Raw genomic sequence first — 27,241 nt, forward strand, 5'->3', positions numbered from 1 at the left:
TTTTCTTATTTTAAGCTATGGCTAAACTTTCTGGCATATTGAGACCTCCCATTTATATACCCCAGAATCAGTAAATAAGCAAACATCACACATTTAGACTTATTTGTGCAGAAATCTGGGCTGAAGTACTGAAAAGCCTATATTGTTTTATTACTTGCAAATAAGTATATGAAAGGCGAATTCTTTTAGTGAACCTGACTTTTAGCAATATGAAAGCCTATGGGTGGCTGTACATTGCTCAAAAACTGTTTGGAACTCGTTAACCTTCAGAACTAGTTTGAGCTGCTCAATAAAACCAGTGACTTTATTCATACTTTGTTTTGACCAGAGGTTGTATTCTTTATGTCACCTGGTCTTCTGTCCATTTTTTGTCCTTGAATATTCTCTCCACCTTTTCAGTTCTTGCTCACTAATTAGCCATCATCTCCGAATCAGTGCAGTAACTTCTAACAGGTCTCTGCTCTCGCCCCATTCCTGACACGGCAGCCAGTGCACAGACCTGACTGTCCCATCTCCGTTGCTCTTACAGGCTCCATGTATAGGACACAGGGCTGTGTGTGGCCAGAGGCTCACCTAGCTCTGTGGCCTAATCTAACTCAGCAAATGCTACTAGGCTGTCCCACAGCTCAGCCCGAGCCACGGGCCTGCCCTCCGTCCTGAGAGAAATGAACAAACAAAGCTATACAGCCACTGCCTCACATCACATACAAAAATTAACTCAAAATGAATCTGAGACCTAATGTCAAGAGTCAAAACTAGAAAATTCTTAGAAGAAAACAGTATATCCTTGAGACCATAGGTTAGGCAGTGGTTTCTTAGATTAAAAGCACATACAACCAAAGGAAAAGGGTTAAATTATATTTTATCGAAACGGAACTTTTCTGTTTTAAAAATTACTTCGTGAAATGACAACACAGAATGGGAGAAAATATCTGTAGATAACATATCTGATAAGGGACTTGTATCTAGATATCTAAAGAACTCCTGTGACTCAATCTGATTTTAAAATTGCAAAATATTTGAATAGACAGTTGTGCAAAGAAGATGCACAAGTGTCAAAACTACACGGAAATACACATCAAAGCCACAGTGACAGCACTTCACACTCCCCGTGAGACTAGAATGAAAAGGGTGTTGGTGAGGCGGGAGCTCTCACAGGCTGTTGGTAGGAATGGAAAGTGGTAGAGCCACAATTCCTCAAAAAGTTAAACATAGCGTTACCATTAACACAGCAATTCTAATATGCAAGAGAAACTTGTATGCTAATTTTCATAGCAGCATTATTATTAAGAGCCCCCAACTGTAAACTCAAATGCCCATCAACTGATGAATGGATAAACAATGTGTTATATCTATACAGTGGAATATTATTTGGTAATAAAAATGAAATATATATATACCGGATCCAGCCGGTATTACAGGTCCTGAAGGTATGGCTAGGAGGCTGAGAAAAAGAAAAGACAGGAACAGCGGGGCTTCAGGAGGACTGCAAAGCCTAATAGCACTGCAGCAAGTTTATTAAGGGCACAATCTCTTTTATACACTAAAGCTGGGCGTTCCTCCAAATGGCTTTCTCCAAGGACATGATGCTACGTGCCAGTTCCTTAAGACCTATGCGGGAAGATATCTGGCTGGAAAAGTTCATCCGGCTGTACTCTGCTATGTTAAATCAAGGACATGTTTGCAGATTCCAATCTTGCACGCACAGCAGAACGAAGGACGCTGTTGCTTGCCACGTCCCCAAGTGACCCAACTCCTGGGGGAGAGCAGGCAGGGCTACCTACCCTTGCTCCATCCCCCGATTCTCAGGTCGGTAGGGGACTCGGCTCCATATATATATATATATATATTACAACATGGGTAAATCTTGAAAACGTTATGCTAAGTATGTGAAGCCAGCCACAAACGGCTACATATTGTATGATTCCATTTGTATGAAATGTCCAGCATAGGCAAATCCAGAGAGGCAAAGTCGATTGCTGATTGCCAGGACTGAAGGGAAGGTTTCTGAGTGAGGTTTCTTTTGGAGAGATGAAAATGTCCTAAAATTAGATAGCGGTGATAGTTGCACAACATCACAATTTAAAAGAGGAGAATTTATGGCATGTGAATGGTATTTTAGTAAAGGTGCTATAAAAAAAAGTTACACCATCTACAACTGTGATTTTCTTTCTACTGTAATTACATAATTGAACTACTGAAAATAGTTTTTAGAAATGTGTAGGATCTAAAGTTGTATCTGCAATGCAGCGAAACAAATATTTCTTGAAAACCAATATCCGGCACAATTCAAGGGTTCCAGCCAGTCCTTTATAGACTTGTGTTCCAAATGGAAGAAAAGAAGAGAGCTCTTTTGAACAAAATCTATGGAAAAAGAACTTTAATAGGTCTCTCCCCTTATCACTAAATCTTTGGCAGGAGTGGGGGTTTTTAACAAATTGCCTGGATAATTCTAGGGAGTGGCTAGGTTTGGGAACTACTGAACTCGCTCCCATACTGAATTATTCCCACTCCCCAAATTTCTATTCAACTCGCTGTAATTTGGCTTCCTGCCACATCTCATAACTGAAACTATGGTCAACCGAAGTTAGGCATGATGTTCTTTCTGGGTGTCAGATCCAGCAACCTGTTTCCCACCCTCACCTCTCACCACTGACTATTGATTACCCTCCTTCTTGAAACTCTCCTTCAGTTTTCATAACCAACCTCTTTTGCTAGTTCTAGGCTTTTCTTCTGACAGCCCATCCATCCTTTAAAAGTGCAGCTTCTCCAGGGTTCTGTGCCCGGACATGGACCCTGGAAGCTCTCACCCTTTCCTGTGATTAAATTATCACCAGGCACTGATGGCACCAAAAACAGAAAAATCTGTTTCTCCAGGCTAGATTTTTCTCTTGAGTTCCAAGCTTATAGTCCAGCTGCCTACTGGGCCTCGAGGTCCCATGGCACCTCTAACTTCACCATCAAAACTTATCTCCTCTCCCCACCGAACTTTCCCATCTCTGATGAACAGCAAGTAATGGTTGTACCATCACCAGACCCACCTCCAAGCCAGAACCTCAATGTCATTGTTGACTTCTCTTTCCTCCTACTCCATTCAGTCACCAAATATATTCTGCTTCAGCAATAACGACTATGTTCTCTCTTCTTCATTCCTCTTCCTTTCTAGGGCAGGACGTCATCCTCTTTCATTATTGTAACTTCCCTGATTCAACTGATTCTAGTTAGAAATTTCTGAAAAAATGAAGCAGATCATGTCATTCCAGTTTGCTAAGGAATCAAAAGCAGCTCTTTTGATTCTTTCGTACTTAAGAAAAGCCCAACTTGGTTTCACTTTTGGCTCTTGCTCCTCCTGACCTCCATCCTCATCTCCCTAAGTATCTACCACACTGGCGTTGTCTCCATCCCCAGAGGCAGCAGGCCGGCAGCCAGTAGTTTGAAAACATTTTATTCTGTCGGTAGGTTAAACATAACCACATGTATCTTTATACTTCTGATGTTCATAATTCCATATCTTAGGATAGGCATCAAGCCTAATTTATGATGTTTAACATTATAACATTTTAGGATTAAAGGCCAAAGTTAACCTAATGCTCATGATAGGAAGAGCAGCTTTACTAAATACAATAATACAATAGTATATTATCTTGGAGTCTTTGGTTTATGAGGTCTTCCAAAATGAAAATGTATCTTATCTACCTAATAAAAGAGTAACGTGCTAATTGACCATACCTTCGTGATGCCCACCAGCCAATCAGGAGTGAGTATGCAAATCAACCCAACAAAGATTATGGGTTAATTTGCATATGAAGGTGCTAAGGGTGGGGTGGGACCCAGGCGTTCTGCACCATCCCCACTGCTCCGGGCCTCTGGGCCACGTGGGAAGGTGAGAGGAAAGGCAGCCCAGCCAGAGTGAAGGCGGTGCCAGCACACAGGGCAAGGAAGGCCCATTCTTGCACGAATCTTTGTGCATTGGGCCTCTGGTATTTTGATAAGATGTGTTTTCACTGAAAAAATTGATGTATGTATGGGGGAAAGCAAGCCTCTTTGGCAAAGCACAGTCTCTTAGATCAAGAAAAAAAAAAAAAAAGCAACCATCTGGCCTGTGTGGTTCGGTGGTTGAGCATTGTCCTATGAACCAGGAGGTCACAGTTCGCTTCCTGAGTTCATGCCCAGGTTGTGGACTCAATCCCTAGTACAAGGCACTCAGGAGGCAGCCAACCAATGATTTTCTCTCGTCATTGATGTTTCTATCTCCTTCTCCCTCTCCCTTCTTGTTTGAAATCAATAAAAAGATATATTTAAAAAAAAGAAGAAAAAAAAAGAAAGAAAGAAAGCAACCTCGTGACAACAGGTCATGGGTGTGTTTACTCAGCATTTCCTGAGCATCTTCATTCACTCGTCTCCATGTCCATGAAGTCTTCCTGCAAATCCACTCCGAGTCCAAGCTGACTCCCTGGACCAAGTGACAGGCTGGTTTTACGTAGCCAGAGCAGTGGATTAATGATTTCAGCAAAAGGCTGGCATGTCCCAGAGATTTAATTTTTTTTATATAACAGTTTTAGCCAAAGCTGTTTTAGAGCTCAGCGGAGGCAGAGTTCCTCAGGAGGACAAACTGGTTGACTAGTGACCAATCACTAAGCAGCAGGGAGGGTCCTGGGGAGTGGGGGGGAGGGGCATGGGACAAGCATCGGTATCAAATATTAATTCGGGAAAATCAGTCTGGCCGGCCACGCCCACACGGCCCCTCCGAGGAGCGCTGTCACGCGGCAGCACCGCATCAATGGTTAAGCCAGCGGGGATTGGCCCCGCCGCAGGTCACTGGAAAGCAGCTTGTGGCATCGTAGACTTTCGCAAAATGCCTTATCTTACGAAACTCATTTTGTTCTTGTTTTGCCTGGTGGTTCTTGTGGACAGCAGAAAGCCCAGGAGGAAGAGAGGGACGGGGCATTTGGAAATGCCCAAGCCAAGGTAAAGTGGGTGAGTGGGGGGGCGGGGGGGCACAAGCACTCTCATGTCACCCGAGGTGAGAGAGCAAAGCTGGACTGGGTCGAGCCCCCATTCCGATGTCTGTGTTCGGCCAAAGCGTTTTGATGTGAGGCAGGTAGCTGACAGCTGAGCAGGTAAAACATCTTTGTATGCCTCAGGTGGAGCTGCTTTGTAGCTCAGGATGACCTTCCTTCTGTCTCTCCCTTCTTCCCTTTCTTCTCTCTCTCCCTCCCCTCTCTCCCCATCTCTATCTCCTTCCCCTCATCTTTCTTTCTTCGCTTAGTGATACTCCAGTCAGTAGAATACTGCTTTAGAACATTTTGGACTTGACTTCTCTAGGATTATGTACGGGGGGGGGGGGGGGGGGGGGGGGCGAGAGAAAACATCTGGAAAGAGCGAGTGAGAAGGAGAGAGAAGAGAGAATTCCTCCTTTGTCGCCTGGGTTAGAGGGAAGGGAGTGGACCAGGGTCCTTCAGCTCCGGCTTCCACCCGGGCGGCGGGAGCCACTGCATGTCCAGCTTGGCCTTCGTCCCTGCTGGCTACGGACAGAGGCTCTGGGCCAGCTGGACGGATGTCAGCTTGGGTTTGCAAATCACAACCTAAAAGAAATGTCTAAAAAGAATAAAAACCCACACTTTAATTCCTCCACCATTCAACCCAACTGTCCTCTAGGCCAGCGTTTTTCAGCCGCTGTTCCGGGCACACTGTGTGCCGCGAGATGTGGCCTGGTGTGCCGTAGGTGCAGACAAGACAAGAATTTTATAATTTTTCACTATTTTGTTTACTTAATATTTCATAATAAAGTAATTATAAAATACTTTCTTTGTGTTTATTTGATTCCTATTCAAGAGAATTACTTTATATATAGTCAATATAGGCACAGAGTTAAATTTTTTAACATTTTCTAATGGTGGTGTGCCTCGTGATTTTTTTCATGAAACAAGTGTGCCTTTGCCCAAAAAAGGTTGAAAAACACTGCTCTAGGCATAACCTTTGGCCATTAAGAGCTTGCCAGGGAGGTGTTTCCTCTCGCAAGCTCTAGGGCACATGTGTCAAACACGAGGCCCGCGGGCCAAATCCGTCCCGCCAGGCCTTGCAATGTGGCCCGCACCGCGCTGTCATCACTGCACTCCGCTGCCTTTCCATCACAATGACAGTTTATGACTGTTCAGTAAACCATTCGGCCCTTGATTTAGGCTGGATTTTAGATTTTGGCCCCTTCTCTGATTGAGTTCGACACCCCTACTCTAGGGTCTGGTCCTCCGGGTCTCTGAGAGCCTGGGGCAGGGAGGGGGGTGGGGAGGAAGGTGTCTGTGTGTCTGAGCCCGATGGAGAAAATGTGCCCAGGGACAGTCCTTTCGAAAAGTCAGCTCTCCAGCCACTCACTCCGCGCCTGGCGGGCCACGGAAAAGTGTGTCTCGCTTGTCTCCGCAGTCACCTGTCTAAGAAGAACCTGGACGTGACCAAAATGCGGAAAGAGGAGGGCAGGCCGCTCCTGCGCGTGGAGGACCACGACTTCGCCATGAGGCCTGCCTTTGGAGGTAGGACGGGGTCCTTCCCCTGGCCTGGGGGGCTCGGCCCCCAGGTGCTGCCATGCTCCATCCTTCTCTCAGGCCTGCCTCCCGCCCCGCACCCTCACCCCCACCCCTGGGTCTTCTCACTGAGTCAGATCAGCCTGACGAGTCACTAAGTTTCCCTGGAAAGCAGGAGCTGGGGAAAAGGGAGTGGAGAGGGCTGTTGACTGCAGAGGAGCGGGTGTGACTGAGCTGTGTACGTTCAGAAAGGACAGGCCCCGCCGCTGCCAGCTTTTCCAGACAAGGAAGAGCTGGCCAGGAGGGTCTGGGCACAAGGCGGTTCCCTGACTCAGGCACCCTGTGCCCAGCTGGACATTTGGAGTTGGAGGAGGCCACCTGCGTTTCCATGCAGCAACAATCACTTAGCAAAAGCCCCGTGACAAAGCCCCTCTGCAAACTTGTCCCCAAGGAGCCTCCCTGCTCCGGGGGTCAGGGAGGAGTGGCATGGCCGGAGGCTGTCCCTTGGGGAGCTGGGGAAATGCCACAGGAGGGCCGGAGCGGCTCCCAGCTGTCTGCTCTGTCCAGCCAGCAGGGAGCGGGGAGAGAGCAGCAGCAGGGAGATGCAGGGCCATCGCCCCGCCTGTGCATGTGGCTCCAGCGGGTGAAGTGATAGCCACAGAACAGCTGGGGCAGAACTTGTTTTTTTCTCAGCTGTAAACCTGAAAAAGCCTTCTAAAAAATGCCCTCCTCTGGGAGGAAGCTGGAGGGCCGGGAGCCGTTCTCAGGAATGGCCGGGGAAGCCCCGTCATCTCCCAGAGAACCCCGCTCTGAGCAGAACCATCCAGCAGGCTGCTGCCCCTGCAGGATGCTCCTCCCTCAAACCGTGTTAAGGAGCAAATTAGGTGCCCTAATCCCTGCAGCCACCGGGCCCATGAGCAGGGCCCAGCAGCGTGTGGAGGGGCGGGCTAGGCCCCTGCCTGCCTGGTGAGCCTCTGAGGCTGGGGAGGGCCCTCACTGCGCTGGACGCTGCAGAGGAGGAGGAAGGCGTCCCCTCCAGCGGGTGCAGTGAGACCTGAGGCTCTTGTGATCTCAGTCACTAACGCATGGAGCGGGGGCCACTCCTGCTTCCTTTCTGGGCAGTGGGCCTCCTCGTGAGGCTTTCCTGGGTGTGCAGATGTCACTTGGCAAGAAGAGGGGAAAGGGAGCACATAGTGAGGAGTCAGACCCTGCCCCCCGCCAAGCCTAAAAACAAGAAGTGCTATGTGTGACTCCTGGAGTCCTGGCCCAGCAGGCAGGATGGGACCATCTCAGAAGGACCTTCCCGTCGCCTGCAGTGCCGATGACTGATCCATCTTCCATCCCGGGAGCCTCTGGGGATGGCTTAGATACAGGGAGCCTTCGCGGTGGATGCACCTCACTCCTGGCCAGGCACTCGGGCCAGGAGCGGTGGGTGGTGAGGGGGAGGCTGCAGGCAGCACACGGGGACTCTGCAAGTAACAGAAGGCACTGCTTCCTGGGGGGTAGCCTGTGCCAGGCGCCCGGTAAGCAGAGTCAGGGCCCTCGCTGCCCTGGGGGGGCCCAGCCTAACCCCGGCCCGCCCTTAGCTCTCGCGCACACTGGCAGCTGTTTGAACAGAGATGTCCTGCAGCAGTTGTGGGGCTTGTCTTCTCATTCCTATTTCATTTCCCCTGAAAGGGACTTTGGTGTGGATTGCTATTGGAAGGTATTTGACAGAGAGACATTTATCTAAGACGAGATACCCCTTGGATGACCTTTGCAGTGTGGAGAGAGAAAAGCTTAATGGCCGCTTCCTAATAATCCCAGGGATCAGTAGAAATGCAAATACGTTGTCTAAGCCCCAGCTGCCTGGTGTGTCTCTGTGAGAGGAGCCTCCAGGGCTTCTCCATTTGTTAGGGAAAATATTGTAATGCTGATTTTTTAACATTTAAATGTATTTTTTAAATTGTGCTAATACGTAACAGAACATTTACCATTTTAACCGTTTTTAAGGCATTAAGCACATTCATGGTAAGCCACCACCTTCTATCTCCAGAACTTTTTCATCTTCCCGGACTGAAACTCCATACCATCAAGCAATAGCTGCCACTGCCCTCTTCCCCCAGCTTCTTGTAACTACCCTTCCACTCTCTATTTCTATGATTTCACCTCATGTAAGTGGCATTCATACCGTTTCTGACTGGCTTTTGTAACTGGCTTATTTAGTTAGCATAATGTCTTCAAAATTTCTCCACGGTGTAGCACGTGACAGCATTTTCTTCCCTTATAAGGCCACGTAATAGTCACGGTCTGAGTATATCACACTTTCTCTGTCCCCTCCTCTGCGAATGGGCATTTGGTGTGTTTCCACCTTTTGACTATTGTGAGTAATGCTGCTTTGAGCATGTTCGTATAAATGTTTGTTTGAGGCCCTGCTGTCAATTCTTTGGGGTATATCCTCAGAAGTGGGATTGCTGGACCCTATGGTAGTCGTATGTGTAATTTTTTGAGGACCAAACACACTATCTTCTTCAGCAGCTGTACCATTCTATATTGCTGCCAGCACAATGCTGATTTGTGAATGAGAGATAAAGGAGGGACGTGGTGTCATCATTGATTCTTTTGAATTGTATCCAAGGAGTTTGTCAGGATGGTCAGGAAGAATGGCGGCAAAGTAGGTTAGGTTTTCCAACCAAAATACTATTGTTCATAAGGCAATATGTGGGGGTTTGTTTGAGCTGTTATTATGTGTCAGACATGGTCTTTGACAGTTAGGAACTCGGTGGTGATCCAGACAGCCAGTTCTTGGAGTCTTTATGCTCTAGTGGGGGAGACCAGTGTTAGTGAAATCCTCACTTCCAGATGTCAAGTTGTGAGAGCTGCTGGCAAGGAAAAGTCAGGAGCTGTGGGGTTGGCAGAGTGGGGTCTAAACAGCTGCCCCCAGGAGCCGATGGAGACACAGGAACGCCAAGGAGCCTCCCTAGCCTGGGGAGCTCATGCGACTGGAGTCCTTTACATTCAGTTACTGTCCCTGCAACAATATCATTCTCAAGGGTTCTACCAAGGAAACAGGTAAGTAGTTAGGTGCAACCAACCGTCACAGAGCAACACAGGATGCTCTACAGACGGAGTGGGGAAACCGAGGGAGGGGTCAGTTCTGCCCAGAGAAGATCAGAGAAACATCTGTTCAGGAGGCGAGTGTCACAATGAGTCTGGAAAGATGTGTAGTGGGCCAGCCCAGCGGATGGAGAAAGGAGAGCAAGCCAGGGAGCAGGGAGCTCACAGATGAGGGTGAAGCAAGCAAGGGAACTGTGAGCAGCTCCATGTAGCTGCCTTATGTCACGTGTGAGGGTGTGGATGTGTGTGTGAGTGCATGTGTGTGGACAGAGAGGGGACACAGAGAGATAAGGCTGGCAGGTGGGCTGGGGCAGCTCTGGGAAGGCTGTGTTGCATTTAGACTGTTAGCACAGCTAGGCTGAGGGGTGACAGGACGAGAGGTGAGCTGTGGAAGTTCATGTGGGCCTGTGGGGAGGATGCTGCCTCAGTTGGAAACGAATGACGGACAATAGCTGACCACTTCGGCAACGGTCCAGACTGCAGGTAATGAGGGAGGAAGCTAAGGCCATAAAAAGAAGCAGGGGCTGGGGCTGGGGAGGCGGGGACCTGTGAGATGCTGAGGAGGGAGATGGCTTCTGATGGAATCAGAGGAACCTGGGACCCTAAGTGTCTGACCTTGGGGAGACCACTCACTGAGACGGAGCACCTGGAAAGCAGTTGGAAAAAAGACATGGTAACAGTCGGGGAACACACGGCCTGCTCCAAGGGTGAGGGAAGAGATTTTGATGAAGGTCTGCCTGCGAGAGTGTGGGCAATGATTCATTTGCCTCTCAGCATAACCATTATGGCTTGTCTCAGTTTCGGTCTTTATAAGGGAATTCCTTGTATCACATGATCTAACACATCTAGGGGAAATAATGAACAACATAAATTGATGAACAGAAACAGACCTGGAGACAGAGAAGCAGCGATCAGACTGTCAGGCCTCAGAGGGAAGGTAGGGGAGGGTGGAGGCAAGGGGAGAGATCAACCAAAGGACTTGTGTGCTTGCATATAAGTCTAACCCATGGTCATGGATAACAGGGCGGGTGGGCATACGTGGGGAGCGGTTGGGGATGGGAATGGGGGGATGAGGACAATTATGTGACACCATAATTAATAAAGAAAAAAAAAAAGAGTGTGGGCAAGGTTCAGGGAAATCAATGAGTTATGGGGAGGCCCCAAGGAGCCATTAGCAGGTGGAGGCTTGAATTATAAGAGGAAGAAGCAGTATCTTTCCCAGATTGTGCTCCTGGAGGAGGTGGGCCTGTGAGTGTTGGTGCTGCCCATTCAGCTCAGCTCCTCATCACAGAACAGGGCAGAGAGGGTTCTGGAGAGGCAAACCCTGAGGTCAGCATTGGGCTGGTTGGCATTGAGTGAGTCAGGGGAGGCTGGGGGAGGGGACCCAGCTGGTGACCAGGGCGCTGGTGGGGCCCGTAGTGCCTTCCCCATATCAGCTTCTGGAACACAGGAGAACCTTTCCTGGGATAAACTTAAACAGCAAAAGGCTGATTTAAGAGACAAGGCAGCAACGTTGGCTTGTGTGCTTCTTTGAGCATCACTTGTTAGAGGTGCAGTTCTCCAGTCCCACCTCAGACCTCCTGAACCAGAGACTCTGGGGGTGGGGCCCAAGCAGCTGGGTTTTCACAAGCTTTGCTTTGATGCTGATTAACAGGCAAGTTGGAGAAACACTGGGTGACTTCCAGAAGGGAGGTTTTATGATGTTTTCTGCCCTTTTGCTGTCAAACCCTTCCACTCTCCTACCTCCACCAGCTCTCTCCACTCCCTACCGATCACCGTCTCCACCCCACTGCACTTGCCAAATGGAGGAGTCTTTTCCCTGACCTCAGCCTCCCTCACCTCTCTCCCATGGCGTTCTCCTCTGTGGTCTCTGATGCAGCTCTTTCTTGGCTCCTTCTCTGAGGTCCTTGGGTCCCTTCTCCTCCCAGAAGACACTCAGCCCCTTCCACAGACAGCTCTCTGCTGCTGCTGATGACTCTCAGTCTGCCTCTGGAGCCCCATCTCTGATCCAAACTCTAATTGCCTATCTGTTTCTCCGTGTGTTTTTGTTTTTCAACTCCACAATAAATTATTAGTATTGTCCTTTGTAGTCAGTGTTCACTTAGAACTAAGCATGTGCTTACCATTTTATTTGTTCTTGCATGCTCAGCTTTCCTTCTGAGATCACATTCCTTCTGTTTGAAAAACATCTTCATTTAGGGCAGGATGCTTGTTGGCAAATTCTTTCAATTTTGGTGTGTCTGAAAATTCTATCTCACATTCAATCTTGAAGTATCAGTGAGGGGGGAAAAATTACATTTATCTTAATTTAAAAATTGGATAACCCCCTGGTATGCTTTCCAGGGCCACATGAAGAGAATAACAGCAGGAAGAATTAGGAAGCAAGCAAAGTCCTTAGCTAACCATATATTTCCCTTCTGCTGCCTTGAATCTGTCACCTCACCAGTGACTTCTATGTGGCTCACCAGATCCCTCTCTTAAAGCAGAAAACCCCGCAGCTATGTGAAGGAGCCAAGACGTGAAGGCCTCGTTAGCTTACTACCTGGTATATTATTTCTAACACCTGATGGGACTCAGTTCCGCTCAAGACATAACATTGCTCACGGAGGAAATCAGTAATTTGGAAGAATTTCTCCCAAAACCAGGTTGGGAAAGGCCACAAAATGGAGAGTTCGGGAGAGCCTGGGGGTGTCTTGCTTTGGGCAGGTCAAAGGCCAAGATCAACTCCATTGCTCTGAGACCAAGGCGGGCAGAGCAGTTGGTTCTGTTCAAGCTGGGGGTGTGAGTCCTCAGGTATGCAGCTCTGGAGCCTCCTGAACACACAGTTTGTTTACCTCCAACAACCCAAGTTCCCTGTTAACCTGACCTGCACTCCCTCGTGGCTGCCGAGCACCAACACACCCTCCAGGCTTTATCCAGTTTCTCGCAGGAGGTGGCTGGCGCTGTGGAGGCCAAGGCAGGCCCTGAGAACAGAGAGACACAGTAGCAGGTATCAAGCAAGCTGATGTATTTTATCTGTAAAATGCCCTTCGCCAAAACCAGCTCCTGGATAAACACAGCATGTTTTATCTGAAAAACCAGGCCACTGGGAAGTGAGCCCAAAGAGGGCGATGGCTATATCGTTTCTTCCCTTTGGCTTCTGAAACACTGGCTGTTGTGGGTCATTCGGCCAGTGGGTGGAGCAGAGCACTCCTTCCACAAGAAGCAGTGCCACCTGGGGTTAAGAGCTCAAACTCTGGGCCATTTTAATATCTCCGGCTAACAGAGGGTCCAGAGGGCAAAATGAACTGGTCCCACTTTCTCCATGGCAATGCTGGGAGCACACAGCTCTGCGCAAGGGTGCAGAGGCCTGGGTACTGGGAGAGTCTTCAGCTGGCAGACCTCGTTTTTCAAGGCCCTCACGAGAGAAAGGCTACTATTCAGCCCTAAAGAGGGACCTCCTCCCCACACTGAGCATCCACTTCCAGTGCCTTCAAAGGAGCCTGGAATAAGAAGGGGATATGGCTGTGAGGGCAGGGATTTCTCATGGTCCCGGACCTAAGCCATCAGTTGAGGAATAGAGAAAAATAAAAAGAGCTGAGAGGGAAAAAGTAAAAATAAAAAGATAAAACTATTGGATACATTAGCCTTCATGCTTAACACCAAAGAAAATATCCATGAAATTTCACTAATAATAAATAAAATGCTTCCATTCTGTTGAGCTCAGCCAAAAAGCAAAGCCTTTAATGGTAGGATTGCAAGTATTAGCAAGCTTATGGGGGAGGTTAGGGGAGCGTCGGAGAGCCCATACAATGCCCTGGCCACTTCCAGGAGGACCTCCTGCCTGTGTTTGAGCAGAACAGGATTGAGCCTTCCAGTTCCTACTCTGTCAGGATCTCTGCTCCTCCTCCTCTACCCCCGGCCGAAGGCTCAGTCCCTCCTATCCATCTCAGTTCCCTGAGAGCCAGACTCCCCCTGACACCCCAATGTTCTCCCCACTCAGACCACCTGGGTCAGAGTGTTCTGGTCCTGCACTCCCTTGCCAGGGCTCAGAGGACCCACTGCAGCGGGCTGGCCTCTGACCATGGCCTCTCCCAGGGTGCCCAGTTCGGCTGCCCCCTGACTCTCAGGCACATGACAGACACAGGTTTCTTGTTTGCCCCATTCTAGGTTTTAAAAAAATCTTAATATCTAAAAAATTTTATAGGAGCATACTATAACATGCAAAAAAAAAAAAAAGTGCACAGATTATAAGTGTATAGCCATTAAGTTATCATAAAGTGACCCTATCCATGTAACCATCACCCAGACCAAGAGATAGACCAGGAACCTGCAGACACACATGGCTTTAGAAATCCTGCCACCGACCAGATGAAATGGGGGCCCTGCTTCTGCACCACATGTGCTTCTCATCTGACACGTCCTGGAAGGATTCTGAAATCTCATACGGCGTCATCTTCCACTGCCGTCTAACTGCACAGAGACCTCATCTCCCACCATGTCCAAAGGCTTCTAGAGGGGGCGGGGCCCCAGCTACCGGAAGGTACTCTGTCGGAGACTTTAAATGACAGGATCAATCCAGCTCTGGGCATGCAGGTGTCCCAACCCTGTGTCAGAGGCTCTTGGGCCTCATTCGCAGGCCTCATACTGTCCTTTTTAGGTATCACAGGAGGGCCAACGACTCAGGTCTCCACTTAAGCACTTGAGCAACATTAGTAGCTCTACCCTACAGAGACAGTCCTGGGATTAGAAGGCAGTATTCTAGCTCTTTGACTCATGCAACAAGCATGGATTAAATATCCACTGTGGCCCAGGAACGGCACGTAAGGAGCTGTAGTCCCTGCCCTCAGGCACCCAGCACTTCAGGAAGTAACAAGAAAACCCTACAGAATTCAAGCCACTGCCTGCCTCACCCTTCTTCCAGTCAAACTCCCCTGGAAGGGGCTTGGGGCTTCTCCCTGGCCCGCGATGGAGAGCAGTGTGCCTTAACCAGCGATCTTTGCTCTTCTGCAGGCCCTGCCATCCCAGTGGGTGTGGACGTGCAGGTGGAGAGCTTGGATAGCATCTCGGAGGTGGACATGGTACGCAGCACCGTTGGTGGGGCAGCCTAGAGTGTGGGGTCTCGAGCCCAAGATTCTGGGAGAGCCTGAGGCTGGAGGGGCTGCCCTGGTGCAGGCTGTGCCTGGGTGGGCCAGGCCCGAGCTGGCGGGAGTAACACTGGGTCTTGGAAGTAGGTCCGGGTACAGTAACATCTAAAGCAGGGACTCTCAAGCTTCTGGGGTAAAAGGAACCAGGGATCTGGGTTCAATGCAGACCCCTGGACCCTGCCCTGTGCCTTCTGATTCAGAGTCTCTGGGAGTGAGGCCCAGCACTTCACACTTTGAACGCACTCTTCAAGGGATGAGAGCGGTCAGATAAACTGCAGTTGGAGGAGGATGGGAGGTGAGCATTTTCAGACTGAAATCCCATAAGAAAGGAGGTGTGCTAAGCCCTTTCTGTGTGGTCCCGCTGTCCCCCCCCCCCCTCCCCACCAGGACTTCACCATGACCCTGTACCTGCGGCACTATTGGAAGGACGAGAGGCTGTCCTTCCCCAGCACCAGCAACAAGAGCATGACCTTCGACGGCCGGCTGGTGAAGAAGATCTGGGTGCCCGACGTCTTCTTTGTTCACTCCAAACGGTCCTTCACCCACGACACCACCACGGAGAACATCATGCTGCGGGTGTTCCCCGACGGCCACGTGCTGTACAGCATGAGGTAACTGCCCGTGGGTCATGCTTTCGCTGTGCGATGCCAGTCTCATTCGTGTGGTCGGTCTCGTCGACCCTGAAGAGTTTGTCACTGTGGTTGGATCTGTGGGCTACATGGGATGATACAGCCTTCAGGTGCCAACTAGAAATCCCTCGGGCAAAATGGCCACCCTCTTAGCTGGTGACTTCCCTGTCCTTGGGGGTCGTAAGCTTGGGTTGGGACACTAGATGAGACTGAATGAGTTGAGGGAGGCAATGACCTTCTATGGACTTCCCACCGCTGGAAGCTTATAAATGCTAGTTTTTATTGGTAATAAAAAAAATTTCTTTTTTAAAAAAATATATATTTTATTGATTTTTATTTATTTTATTTTATTTTTTTACAGAGAGGAAGGGAGAGAGAGAGCGTTAGAAACATCTATGAGAGTCATCAATCAGCTGCCTTCTACACTGCCTGTGCGCGCCTCCTCCATCCCCTCCTTCCCCACTGGGGATGTGCCTGCAACCAAGGCACATTCCCTTCAGTCCACAGGCTGTCGCTCTATCCACTTAGCCAAACCGGTTTCGGCAGCAATAAAAATTTCTTTAAAAAAAAAAAATAGCTACTATTCATTGAATGCTGTTGCAGGCTGGCTTCTGGGCCAACTTGAGTGATTGCACAGTCTTGGTCACATCTTCCTGGCCTGCTTGTACAGAATTGGACCCTAATACCTTCAGGTGGATTGTGGGAAGGGGGCATAATCTTCCAGGTATCTCTGGGGAAGGCTGGCGGAGAGCCATGACAACAGGAGGTGCAGATGTGAGCTATTAGCAGCCAACACCCTCAGCTGCCAGGTTCCAGGCAGAGCACCAATAGCATCTCCTACAGAAAGACAAAAGCTAGATGCTGGGTTTCCAAACCTCAGCTTCATGCTCTCCTTACTCTGAGCAGGTGTATGAACCAATAACTCACTGCACAAGCCGACATGTGTATTTGGGTTGCCTAGGATTACGGTCACTGCCATGTGCAACATGGACTTCAGCCACTTTCCCCTGGACTCCCAGACTTGTTCCTTGGAGCTGGAGAGTTGTAAGTATCAGTATGCTTAATGTCAAAACTTTGCCTCATTCCCTCTCCAATATCTGTGCCATTTTGATAACCATGAGCCTGAGTGCTGGCTGCCAGTAGTAAGAACCGTTTACTCTTAGGTTAGTGTAGGATTTCCCTGTTGCTTCACCCGGCATCAGAAGCAAAGGAGTCAAACTGACTTATTTCCTCTCCCCCAAGATGCATATACGGATGAAGATCTGATGCTGTATTGGAAGAATGGGGACGAATCCCTGAAAACAGATGAGAAGATCTCCCTGTCTCAGTTTCTAATTCAGAAATTTCACACCACTTCCAGGCTGGCCTTCTACAGCAGCACCGGTAGCAAACTTTTTTTTTTCTTTTTTTTTTTCTTTTTAAAAAACGTATTACTATTGATTTTGATTTTGATTTTTTAAAGATACTTTTATTGATCTCAGAGAGTAAGGGAGTGGAAGAGAGAGAAACATCAATGATGAGAGAGAATCATTGAATAGTTGCCTCCTGCACACCCCCTCCTTTGCATGTACCCTGACTGGGACTTGAACTATGACCTCCTGGTTCATAGGTCGACACTCAAGTACTGAGCCATACGGACCAGGCTTATTTTTCAATTACAGTCTACATTCAATATTATTCTGTATGCGTGTCAGGTGTACAGCACAATGGTTAGGCAATCATACACTTCATAAAGTGGTCCAGTAGCTAACCTTTGCATGGTCTGACTCAAATGTGAAAAACATAGTAGAATTCTTCAGCTTTAACCTTTCCCCCCCTAAAGAAAATAAATTCTTCTTATTTAAATAATTCCTAGTCCCCCGAAACAGACAGCACTTAAAAGCAGAGAGTAAAAATGTTGCTGTCCTCGGAAGTCCCACGGCCAGAGGTAAGCATTCCTAACAAGTTAGCAAACACCCTTGCAGACATCTTGCTTTAATTATGCAATTTCACAAAAGTGAGGTTATATTTTACATGCTGATCTGTAATCTAATTCATTCAACTTGATATGGGCGGATAGCTTTCTGAGGCAATGTTTTCATACCTATATTTAGATCTGTAGATTCATTTTTAATGCTCATGTAACCTCTTTTGGCCCCTGGGCCATTTTTGAAGTTTTGAGAGGATCATGTGTCAGCTCTTTTCTAATCTCACCATTAATTCTTGTGCTAATTTCTTGGGACTGTCATAACTAATTACCACAAACGGGGTGCTTGCTGCTTCTGAAGGCCCAGGGAGGACTCCTTCCCGGTCACTCGCTAGCTTCTAGTGGCTGCTGCATCATTCCAGTCTCTACCTCCGTGGTCACATGGCATTCCCCCTGGGTCTCTGTGTCTTCACATGGTGTTGTCTCTGTATCTATGTCCACAGTTCCTTCTTCTGTAAGGACATCAGTCATTGGATCATGGTCCATCTTAACTCAATACGACTCACCTTACCTTGGTTACCTTATTTCAAAATCACGTCCCCCTTCACAGGTGTTGAGAGTTAGGACTTCAATGAACCTTTCTGGGGGACACAGTTCAGCCTACGGCAGCTCTGTAGTAGCTAGGGAACCCTAGAGGACTTTGCACTTCATTGTCCTTCGTCCCACAAGTCTATGGTATAGATGTCCCATTGCTGAGAAACCCAGGCCCTTCCCTGGGAAGATTTTGTGCTACTATCTGCCCCTGCATGCCTACCATCTCCCTATTCACCTGCCTCCACCCTCACCTCTCTGTTCTCAACATCAAGGCGTTGAGACAGCCCAAGCCTGTTTCACTGTATGCCCACAGGGCTCATCCTCATTCCTCTCTTCTCTTTCATTCTGGTATGTATCGCCACACAATTTCCTTTTCTCATCTATTCTTGGCAAGTTCAAATCAACTTTCTAAAACTATTAAGAGCTTCTTATATAACTTTTATAATATATCACTGTTTTGAGTACTTATATGAATTAACTATTTCTACCCAACAAATCTATGGAATAGATGTTATTTCTAACTATTTCTACCCAACAAACCTATGGGATAGATGTTATTGTCCTCAGTTTACAGATGAGAAAACCAAGAGTAGGAGGAATTAAGATTAACTGAAGTTACACAGCTGGTAAGTGGCCAGGCAAACTGCCTTAGTCACTATGTGGTCTTCTCTCAGATGTTTTGTACGTTGGAATAGCATGCTTGCTTGTTTGTTAGTGTTGTCCAGGGTTAGAGTCCAGATTAAATGCGTTTTCTTTATTCTTCGATTATTTACTGTGTGCCAACAAGGAGGATTGTCATCCCATCCACAGGGGCTGTGATCTCACCCAAGAGCGCTTTGTTTGGAACACGGAGTACATATTTTCAAAGCTTCTGGCTTACTCCTTGTGTTTCCAAGGCAACTCTCCCTGGTTTTCTTAGACAAAAAAGAGAATGGAATGGTTCTTCATGGAATAAAAGCAGTTCTCAGCTCTTCCAGAAAGACCCTCTGCAAATCTAGGAAGAAATGTGATTTCATGGATGCCAGTTTAAGCTGATGAAATTGGACAAAGGCTGTAGGATAAATGAATGATTAGTAGTTTCTGCCACATTTGAAGATCACTTTCTATTTATCCAGTGCACTAGAAACTCTTGCCTCATTCAAACAATACCCAAACCTACACAATCACATGTCAAACTTGTTTAGATCCACCAACTGTTCCAACCTTTCCTGTTGATCCAACCCTTCCCTTTCCTGACTCAGTGCTAAATTTCCAATGGCTTTTGTCACCTCAGCAGCATTTCTCAAATGCACCCTGAGGTCTACCTGCATCCGAATCACCAGGGGAGTGTGTGCGACTAGCAGATTTCTGGGCACCGCTGCAGCTACTGAGTCAGAATCTCATGTGATTCTTATGCATATCAAAGTTCAAAGACCGTTACTTTTAGCCAAATGTTCTCAGACTATGGTGCTCAGATCAGCAGCAGCAGGATCATCCGAACATGCTAGAACCCAGCAATCTGTTCAAACAAGCCTTCCAGAGATGGTGTGTACAGATTGCCAGGCCCCATTACCACAGTTTCTTACCAGTAGATCCTGTGTGGGCCCCAGAATCGGCATTTCTAATGAGTTCCCAGTGACACGCTTGCTGCTGGCCTGGGAACAGCATTTGGAGAAACACCGCTCTAAGACAATGTTTCTCAGCTCTGGCTGTGCTTTAGAATTACCTGGGGCATCTTTTTGTTGTTAGCTAGTAGTTTTTTGTGGGTTTTTTTTTTTTTTTTTTTTTTGTGTGTGTGTGTGTGTGTGTGGTAAAATACATATAGCAAACTTTGCCATTTTAACCATATTTAAATATGTAATTCAGTGGCATGAAGTATGGCCACAGTTCTGTGTAGTCATCACCACCAGGACTTGTTCATCACCCCACACAGAAACTCTACTGGTTCAACAACAGCTCTCCTTTCCTCCCCCTCCCCTACAGCCCTTGGAAACCTCTCTTCTCTGTGAATTGGACTATTCTAGGTACCTCATAAAAGTGAGATCATGTATTTGTCCTTTTGTACTGCCTGTTTCAAAGTTCATCCATGTTGAAGCATCTGCAAAAATTCCATCCTCTTTTTTTTTTATAGGCTAAATAATAGTCCATTGTGTGGATTATACTTAACCAACCATTCATCTGTTGATGGACAGTGAGTTGTTTTTACCTTTTGGCCATTGTGAATAGTGCTACTGCGAACCTGAGAACTTTTAAAACATGCCTCAGGCCCCATCCCAGACCAATGACATCAGACCCTCCCTGGGTAGGGCAGGGCTTTGGAGAGCAGAAAAGCTCCCCGGGGCCCCTCTTTTGCGGCCAGGCTGAGTCACTGTCCTCAGCCTCACCCTTCACGCCCATCTCTGAGCCTCTCCTCTCCACATCCACTCACACTAATCTACCTCACACTAATCTCCTCCATGAGATCTTTCTCAATCATTCCAGCCAGTAGTTACTGAGGTCTCTCTTCCAAAACCTAAAGCACTCGCTGTTCCCACAGAAGGTCATGTTAGCACTTAAATATGCAATGTTCCATATCTTAGGCACTTCCATCCTGGGGGCCGTTCATGAAAATCCTTGAGGGCAGGAACCAAGATCAAGATCTCTGTCTATTCCCTTCGGGCCCCTCACAGCACATGCGCAGGCCCATGGTGACCACTGTTGAACTGAAGAACATTGTGTGAGAGGAGGCCTGGCCTGGGTATTGGAGACATGAGGTTTTAGAAAAGCTTCAGGGAGCTTCCTCATGTTCCAAATAAGAGGGTTGGATCCAATCTGATTTCAGTTATTCACATAACACCATTGTTATGTGACTTAATTTTTTTTTAAGTCAACTTCCTCTTGTACTTTATTTTGAAAAGGAATTTTAGCCGAAACCGGCTTGGCCCAATGGATAGAGCATCTGCCTGTGGACTGAAAGGTCCCAGGTTCGATTCCGGTCAAGGGCATGTACCTTGGTTGTGGGCACATCTCCAGTAGGGCGTGTGCAGGAGGCAGCTGGTCAATGATTCTCTCTCATCGATGATTCTAGCTCTCTATCCCTCTCCCTTCCTCTCTGTGAAAAATCAATAAAATATATTTTTTTTAAAGAAAAGGAATTTTACATCACTGTTATCAATGAGAAACTGGTATCACTTGCCATAAATAGAAGAGAACTTTAATAATAATTGTGATGAGCCGAAACTGGTTTGGCTCAGTGGTAGAGCTTCGGTCTTTGGACTGAAAGGTCCCAGGTTCGATTCCGGTCAAGGGCATGTACATTGGTTGCGGGCACATCCCCAGTAGGAAGTGTGCAGGAGGCAGCTGGTCGATGTTTCTCTCTCATCGATGTTTCTAGCTCTCTATCTCTCTCCCTTCCTCTCTGTGGAAAATCAATAAAATATATTTTAAAATAATAATAATAATAATAATAATAATAATAATAATTGTGATGAATACAAAGGGAAAAGTCCCTGCCTTTGTGCTCCTGAAAACACCTCGCTGTACACCATGTGGTGTACCCCGTGCTGTGAGGCACAGAGTTGGGCCACCTCTGAGTTCTACCGTTTTCTGATACGGCTGGATGCGAGGGGGAGGGTGGGGTACACACAGCTTCAGTTCACGTTACACATTCTCACTGTCCTTAACACCACCTTTGTTCCCAGAGTCTGGGTAATGATATAGTGGGTCACTTGAAACCTTAAAGTGCCTGTCCTTCTCTTACAACCATTAGTCAGTGATTCTCAAGTTGCCAGAACGAAATAGATAATATCTACATCCTCATTTTCTTCTGAGGAATGAGCACATGGTAAATGACTCGCACAAGACGAATGGATTGACTTCCACGCGGCAGAGGGAGTGTCAGAAGTAGAACTGATGTCAGGCTTCGGAATCATGTGAATGACCTATTTCTTCTTGTGATGAATGTGGAGCCTGACCGAGCTGCCCAAACTCACAATAAAGGCAGTGACAGAGCTCAGCTCCCTTGGCTCCTGCCTCAGTGGTATTGGCTTCAACAAAATAGATCCAGTCACTCAGGAAATGTGGTTGTGGCTTACAAAAGCAAACAACTGAACCTAGACCTCTATCGTTCTACCTTTCCCCAAACGGCTGCGAAGAGAAGTTAGGCAACACTGCACAAAACGGCGAAAGTACAAATACTGGCAAGACATTATTTATCGGCGAGAGGGCTTAGATTTTGGTCATTCATGTTTAACTTTCTGCTGAAGAGGAGAGCGATGTCGGGGAAAGGGAGGCCCACGGGGAAGGGCTTCGTGTCTGCCTCTCAGGTGACACTCACTGGCTTCTTCCCCTGCCCCCCAGGCTGGTACAACCGTCTGTACATCAACTTCACGCTGCGTCGCCACATCTTCTTCTTCTTGCTCCAGACCTACTTCCCTGCCACCCTGATGGTCATGCTGTCCTGGGTGTCCTTCTGGATCGACCGCAGAGCCGTGCCTGCCAGAGTGTCACTGGGTAAAGGCATTTGTTAAGCTGTGTTTATTTTTTCAATTGATCGCTATGCAAAGAAGTAAGACCATTATTCAGAGTTCTTAAGTGATGGGCTGTCAAGTCAAAAGAGCAATCTCCTGTTTCTTGTCTTCACCGTTCCCATGCTGCCCATGCCTCTTGGGCTCCATTGTGAAAACCACAGGGACCTAAAATAGCATCAACTCTGCCCAGATCATTTCAGAAAGATAGCGCCTACTTGAGGTGTAGACTGCCACCACCGGCAGCATTAGAGCTCAGTACTCTGATCAATACCATAATTCTACAAATGCTTAACACTTAGTCTGTAAGCACAAACATGATGTTGGTTGGCCTTGTTTAGACAGATGGAGCCCCGTTTGAGGAAGTGGGGCCTACAGGATGTGATCTCTGGGATGGAGAAGACTATTCTCCCTGGTGACTTGAGGGTTCAGTCCTCCTCAGAACCCGAATTCCAGAGTGGTTGTTTACAACGGATGATTGTAAATTTGGACAAAATCAGGTTGGGCCCTGAGAAATGTGAGGGTTTGACCAGCCAGACAGGGTTATTGTAGCGTGACAGACAGACTTCGAGGAATTCCCACAGTCTTCACAGACTTCAAAAACGAGGTTTAAATGAGGGAGACTGTGTTCATTCCATGAGGTTTGGGGAGGTTCCTCTAGAAGCGTCCACACTTGAGCAGGTCCTTTCTGAAGCTCTGCTGGCCTTGTCAGCCCCAGAGACCCAGTGCCCCAGGGGCTCCAGGTGAAAGGGGACAAGCAGCCAGCTGGCCAGGGGAACAGCCTGGTGGCTGGTGGAGCAGATCCTTGCGTCTCTGCGAGGTGAAAACGTGTCTGGGGGATTTCTCGTTGCATTTAAGAGGTGGAGAATGTACGGGGTGACTTAGTGAAATAGGGGCTGTTCTGCACCCCGCGTCAGTGGCTGAACTAAAAGCTGGATGTTGCAGGTATCACCACGGTGCTGACCATGTCCACCATCATCACGGGCGTGAACGCCTCCATGCCCCGAGTCTCCTACATCAAGGCGGTGGACATCTACCTGTGGGTCAGCTTTGTGTTTGTGTTCCTTTCGGTGCTGGAGTACGCGGCCGTCAACTACCTGACCACCGTGCAGGAGCGGAAGGAGCGGAAGCTGCGGGAGAAGGCGAGCCAAGTTGCCTTCATTGCCTTGCAGAACCCATGCTACTAGGAGGATGAGAAGGGGGGAAGGGGTTGCATGTAGAAAAAGAAGATGTTTGTGCAAAAGGAAGATGATCCATTTTAGAATAGGTTCTAGCATCTAACCATAAATGATCCCAGAAAGTAAGAAGTCTTTGGATAAAGACTAGGAACAGGAAGACTTGGGTTCTTAGGACATTTATGCTGTCATTTATGCTGGGCCTCAGTTTTTCCATCTGTTAAAAGGTGTAACAGCATCCCCACCTTCCTTTCAGGGTTATTGTAAGGGTTACATAAAATAATGTATGTGAAAGTTGTTTTGAAATCATAGGGTTCTAGACACACAGAAGTATTACTGTTATTCATGAATATGTCTAGAGAAAATGCCTTCATATCCTATGGCCAAATAAGGCAAGAATTCTAGACTAAAATCTCCTTTATTTATCAGAGCTCTAACTCAGTGAAAATTCAGATGCATAGGACCTTAGTCTTTAGAGTATTGGAAATACCATACTGTGTATACTTAATGCACTACGTTATAGAAACTACACTGAACTGTGAGATAGACTGAGAATGCGGAATCAAAGGCGATGTGATGGGCCTTTGACAAAGGATGGGAAAATCTATTCCATTCATATTCATACTCATTAATTACAGTAAGAGATAAAATGCCAACTTGTTACCATGGTAATCATTGCCAGTCATTGCACCGATCAAAATGAGTGTTTACCAAAAAGGTGTAGAGATCAGGGACATGGAAACCTCACATTTATGCCCATCGAGGTGGCTGGTAGCTCCTTAGCACAAGGAAGTATACATTTCAGGAAAAGAGGATGTGTTGCCTTTTCAAAAGGTCTTTCAATGCCCACATTATGCCCGTTAAAAATTTCTACATTGTCTGCAAGTATGCTAATTGCTTAAACATTTATATTTCAAATTCTATTCAAACCTTTTTTTACTTCAGCATTTGAATATTTGTTCAAATCAATAATCTATACATTGATCATTATTAAATGACTGTGAGTTATATGTAAAACCCAAAGTCATTTAAAAATGATCAATGTAAACACTTTTGATTATAGTCTGTTAGACTTTCCTGTTCAAAAGATGTTTAAAAAATAACAAAGCCTTCATCCGACAAATGTGGCCTCATGAATCACTAACCAGAAATAACTTGTAGTTGGCAGTTCTTCTAACCGTACGCTGGGGCCTGGTCTTTGCCAGGGATGATACGACACAGTCTAAAGAGAAACAGGGAGATCACACGTGGAAAGACAATTGGGCAGTAACTCCAGCTGCCTGTGTGGGAATGGACACCTGTTTGGAGGGGTGGATGGTGAGAGCTTGTGTCATTTAAAGGCAAAAAGGTGCAGTTGGTGGGAAGACACAAAATCTCTCTCCTGCTGCCACACAAAGAAACCACTATTTACCACCGTGAAAAAGGCCCTCAGTGGAGTTGAGGGTCCTAAAGTGGAGCCAAGGAGCACCTGGTCTGGATTCACTTCTGAGCCATTAAAAATGGAGATTCTGGGGCTGCAACCAGACCTACTGAGTCAGAATCTCTGGGGGTGGCATCCGGGAATCTACATTCTTAATAAGCTCCCAGGCGATTCTGGTGTTCCCCGAAGTTCAACCTCCACTCCACCAAAGACAACGCTGACTGGAGCCTGCCAGCTCAGCCTGCTTCAAACGGGGCCCACGCTGCTTGGGTTGAAGGGGTCTGGCTCGACTGCACGCAGTGCTTGGGCTGATTATCCGACCTGTTCAACATGCCAGGAGCTGCTTAATTTTCCTCAGAAACAGGAAAATTATCATAATCTTTGACATTTCCTAATTCTTATTCAAAATGCTAGGAGAAAAGTCTGTTTTTATTTTAGCAGAATGCATTTCAATTTAGAGCAAGGGAAATAAGTAAAGACCTGTGTCTTTAACAACAACAACAAAAGTTTGAGTGTGGTTATATCTAAATGCAAAGAATGGAATAGATGACCTCTTACTGACCTTTTATTCCTAATGTCTATGGGTTAGTCTATCCTAGGAATATATTAATGTGCTACCTAATTATTGTGGCTGATGGGACGAGACATAGGGAAAAAAATAATGAATCAATGGCTCCCGATTTAAAAAAACAGCACCCCCCGCCCCCGCAAACCTCAAAAGATTTCTTCAAGTGTAAAAATACTTCAAGTAATTCTAATTTTCCATAAAAATCATCCATCTGCTTTTGTATCTTTTTATGGTATCCATTTGAGTGTTTCAAGACACATAACAATAGGAGTCAGGTGTGAAACGTCATTATTTCACATTTCCAGGTGGAAAACAGCCACTGCAGGGCTGAGCGCCAGGTCGGAAACATGAACATCAGTAGGTTGGGAGGAATGAACTGTGGGGCCAGTTGGCTGAATCAGGCAGGCCTCATGCCTTTGGCCAGCACCAACCAGTGTAGCAACATCTGGAAGCCCTCCCTTTGCTGACTCAGATTGTGGTAGGAGTTAAGCAAAACCATTTCTTTCCCTTCAAGTTATAATTTATAGACATTTTCATACTTGTAGAAACAGCTTAACAAAAAATAGGATAATATAACATCCATCCATCATTGTTAATATTTTGCCCCATTGTGTGACCTCTTTCTCTATACAAACATAGTTTTGTTGGTGTAGTCGAACCGTTTAAAAATACATTGCAGGCATCATGACCCTTAAGCTTTATATGTAACTCTTCAGAGTAAGGACACTCTCCTCCCTCATCATGTTTTAACCCCTGCACAAAGATGGGGAGTCCCACACTGCAGTCAAGTCCTGGGTTTACGGTCCTGACTCTGACACTGGCTGGTTGACCTCAGGAGAATTGTATTGTATGGTCTCTTTGGCTCTTAGTTTTTGTCTCTGCAATTGAGGACACTTGAGCTAAATCAGTGGTTCTAGACCCTTGCTACATAGCAAAATCACCTGGGGGCTTTACATTCGTCTAGAATGGGATTGTGGATGTGGCCGTTTTAAGAGTTTCCCAGGTGACTCTAACATGCAGCCAGGGTAGAGAATCCTTGGGCTAAGTGATGTCTGGGGATCCTTCTGGTTGTGCTTTTTGTGGTTCTGAGCAGTCATGGGCACTTCCTCTGCCCCTCTCCCATGGACGTGCCTGACACCTTCCCTTATGTTTGCTGCCCACAGTTCCCGTGTGAGTGTGGAATGCTTCCCTCAAGAACCATGATGCTGGATGGAAGCTACAGTGAGTCTGAGGCCAACAGCCTGGCTGGGTACACGAGAAGCCACATTCTGACGGAAGAAGAGAGGCAAGACAAAATAGTGGTCCACCTGGCCCTGAGCAACGAATCCAGTTCCGCCAGGAAGAAGGGGCTTCTGAAGGGCCAGATGGGTCTTCGCATCTTCCAGAACACCCACGCCATTGACAAATACTCCAGGCTGATATTCCCTGCCTCCTACATATTTTTCAACCTCATTTATTGGTCAGTGTTTTCCTAAGGGCTCGAAGGCTGTGCCTGGGAAAGAGCCTAGAATACATCTATGGGGCCTGGCCTTACCTCCTTCTATGATTCTTCACATGGATCTGCTGACCACACTCCCCTCAGCAAACAGAGCAGCAGCCCCTGAACCCCCCTGAGCAGCGCCCCCTCCTGGAGATGCCCAGGAGTCCTCCAGGTGCCCGTCTTGACCTCATGGGTTTGCCCTCATTCATGCTGTGCTGTGTCCCACGTCATGTCTCTCTGTTCTT

General features: G+C 47.3%; 1 protein-coding gene across 1 annotated transcript; it reads left to right on the top strand.

The window, feature by feature from the left end:
• Positions 1 to 4,772: 4,772 nt before the first annotated feature.
• On the top strand, positions 4,773 to 26,991 carry GABRR2 (gamma-aminobutyric acid type A receptor subunit rho2). The gene is made up of 9 exons (XM_036415244.2): positions 4,773 to 4,968; positions 6,421 to 6,527; positions 14,607 to 14,674; positions 15,128 to 15,351; positions 16,331 to 16,413; positions 16,612 to 16,752; positions 22,187 to 22,339; positions 23,299 to 23,495; positions 26,680 to 26,991. Exons 1-9 carry the CDS (start codon positions 4,781 to 4,783, stop codon positions 26,989 to 26,991), a joined length of 1,473 nt encoding a protein of 490 aa, XP_036271137.1. The 5' UTR covers positions 4,773 to 4,780.
• Positions 26,992 to 27,241: the final 250 nt, after the last annotated feature.

The sequence above is a fragment of the Pipistrellus kuhlii genome, unplaced genomic scaffold (genome assembly GCF_014108245.1).
Source record: "Pipistrellus kuhlii isolate mPipKuh1 unplaced genomic scaffold, mPipKuh1.p scaffold_m20_p_5, whole genome shotgun sequence".
Lineage (NCBI taxonomy): Eukaryota > Metazoa > Chordata > Mammalia > Chiroptera > Vespertilionidae > Pipistrellus > Pipistrellus kuhlii.

Coding starts and splice junctions, on each gene's coding strand:
- GABRR2 (XM_036415244.2), top strand. CDS start 4,781: ATGGTTAAGCCAGCGGGGATTGGCCCCGCCGCAGGTCACTGGAAAGCA. Junction 4,969..6,420: donor TTGGAAATGCCCAAGCCAAG/GTAAAGTGGGTG, acceptor TTGTCTCCGCAG/TCACCTGTCTAAGAAGAACC. Junction 14,675..15,127: donor GCATCTCGGAGGTGGACATG/GTACGCAGCACC, acceptor CCTCCCCACCAG/GACTTCACCATGACCCTGTA.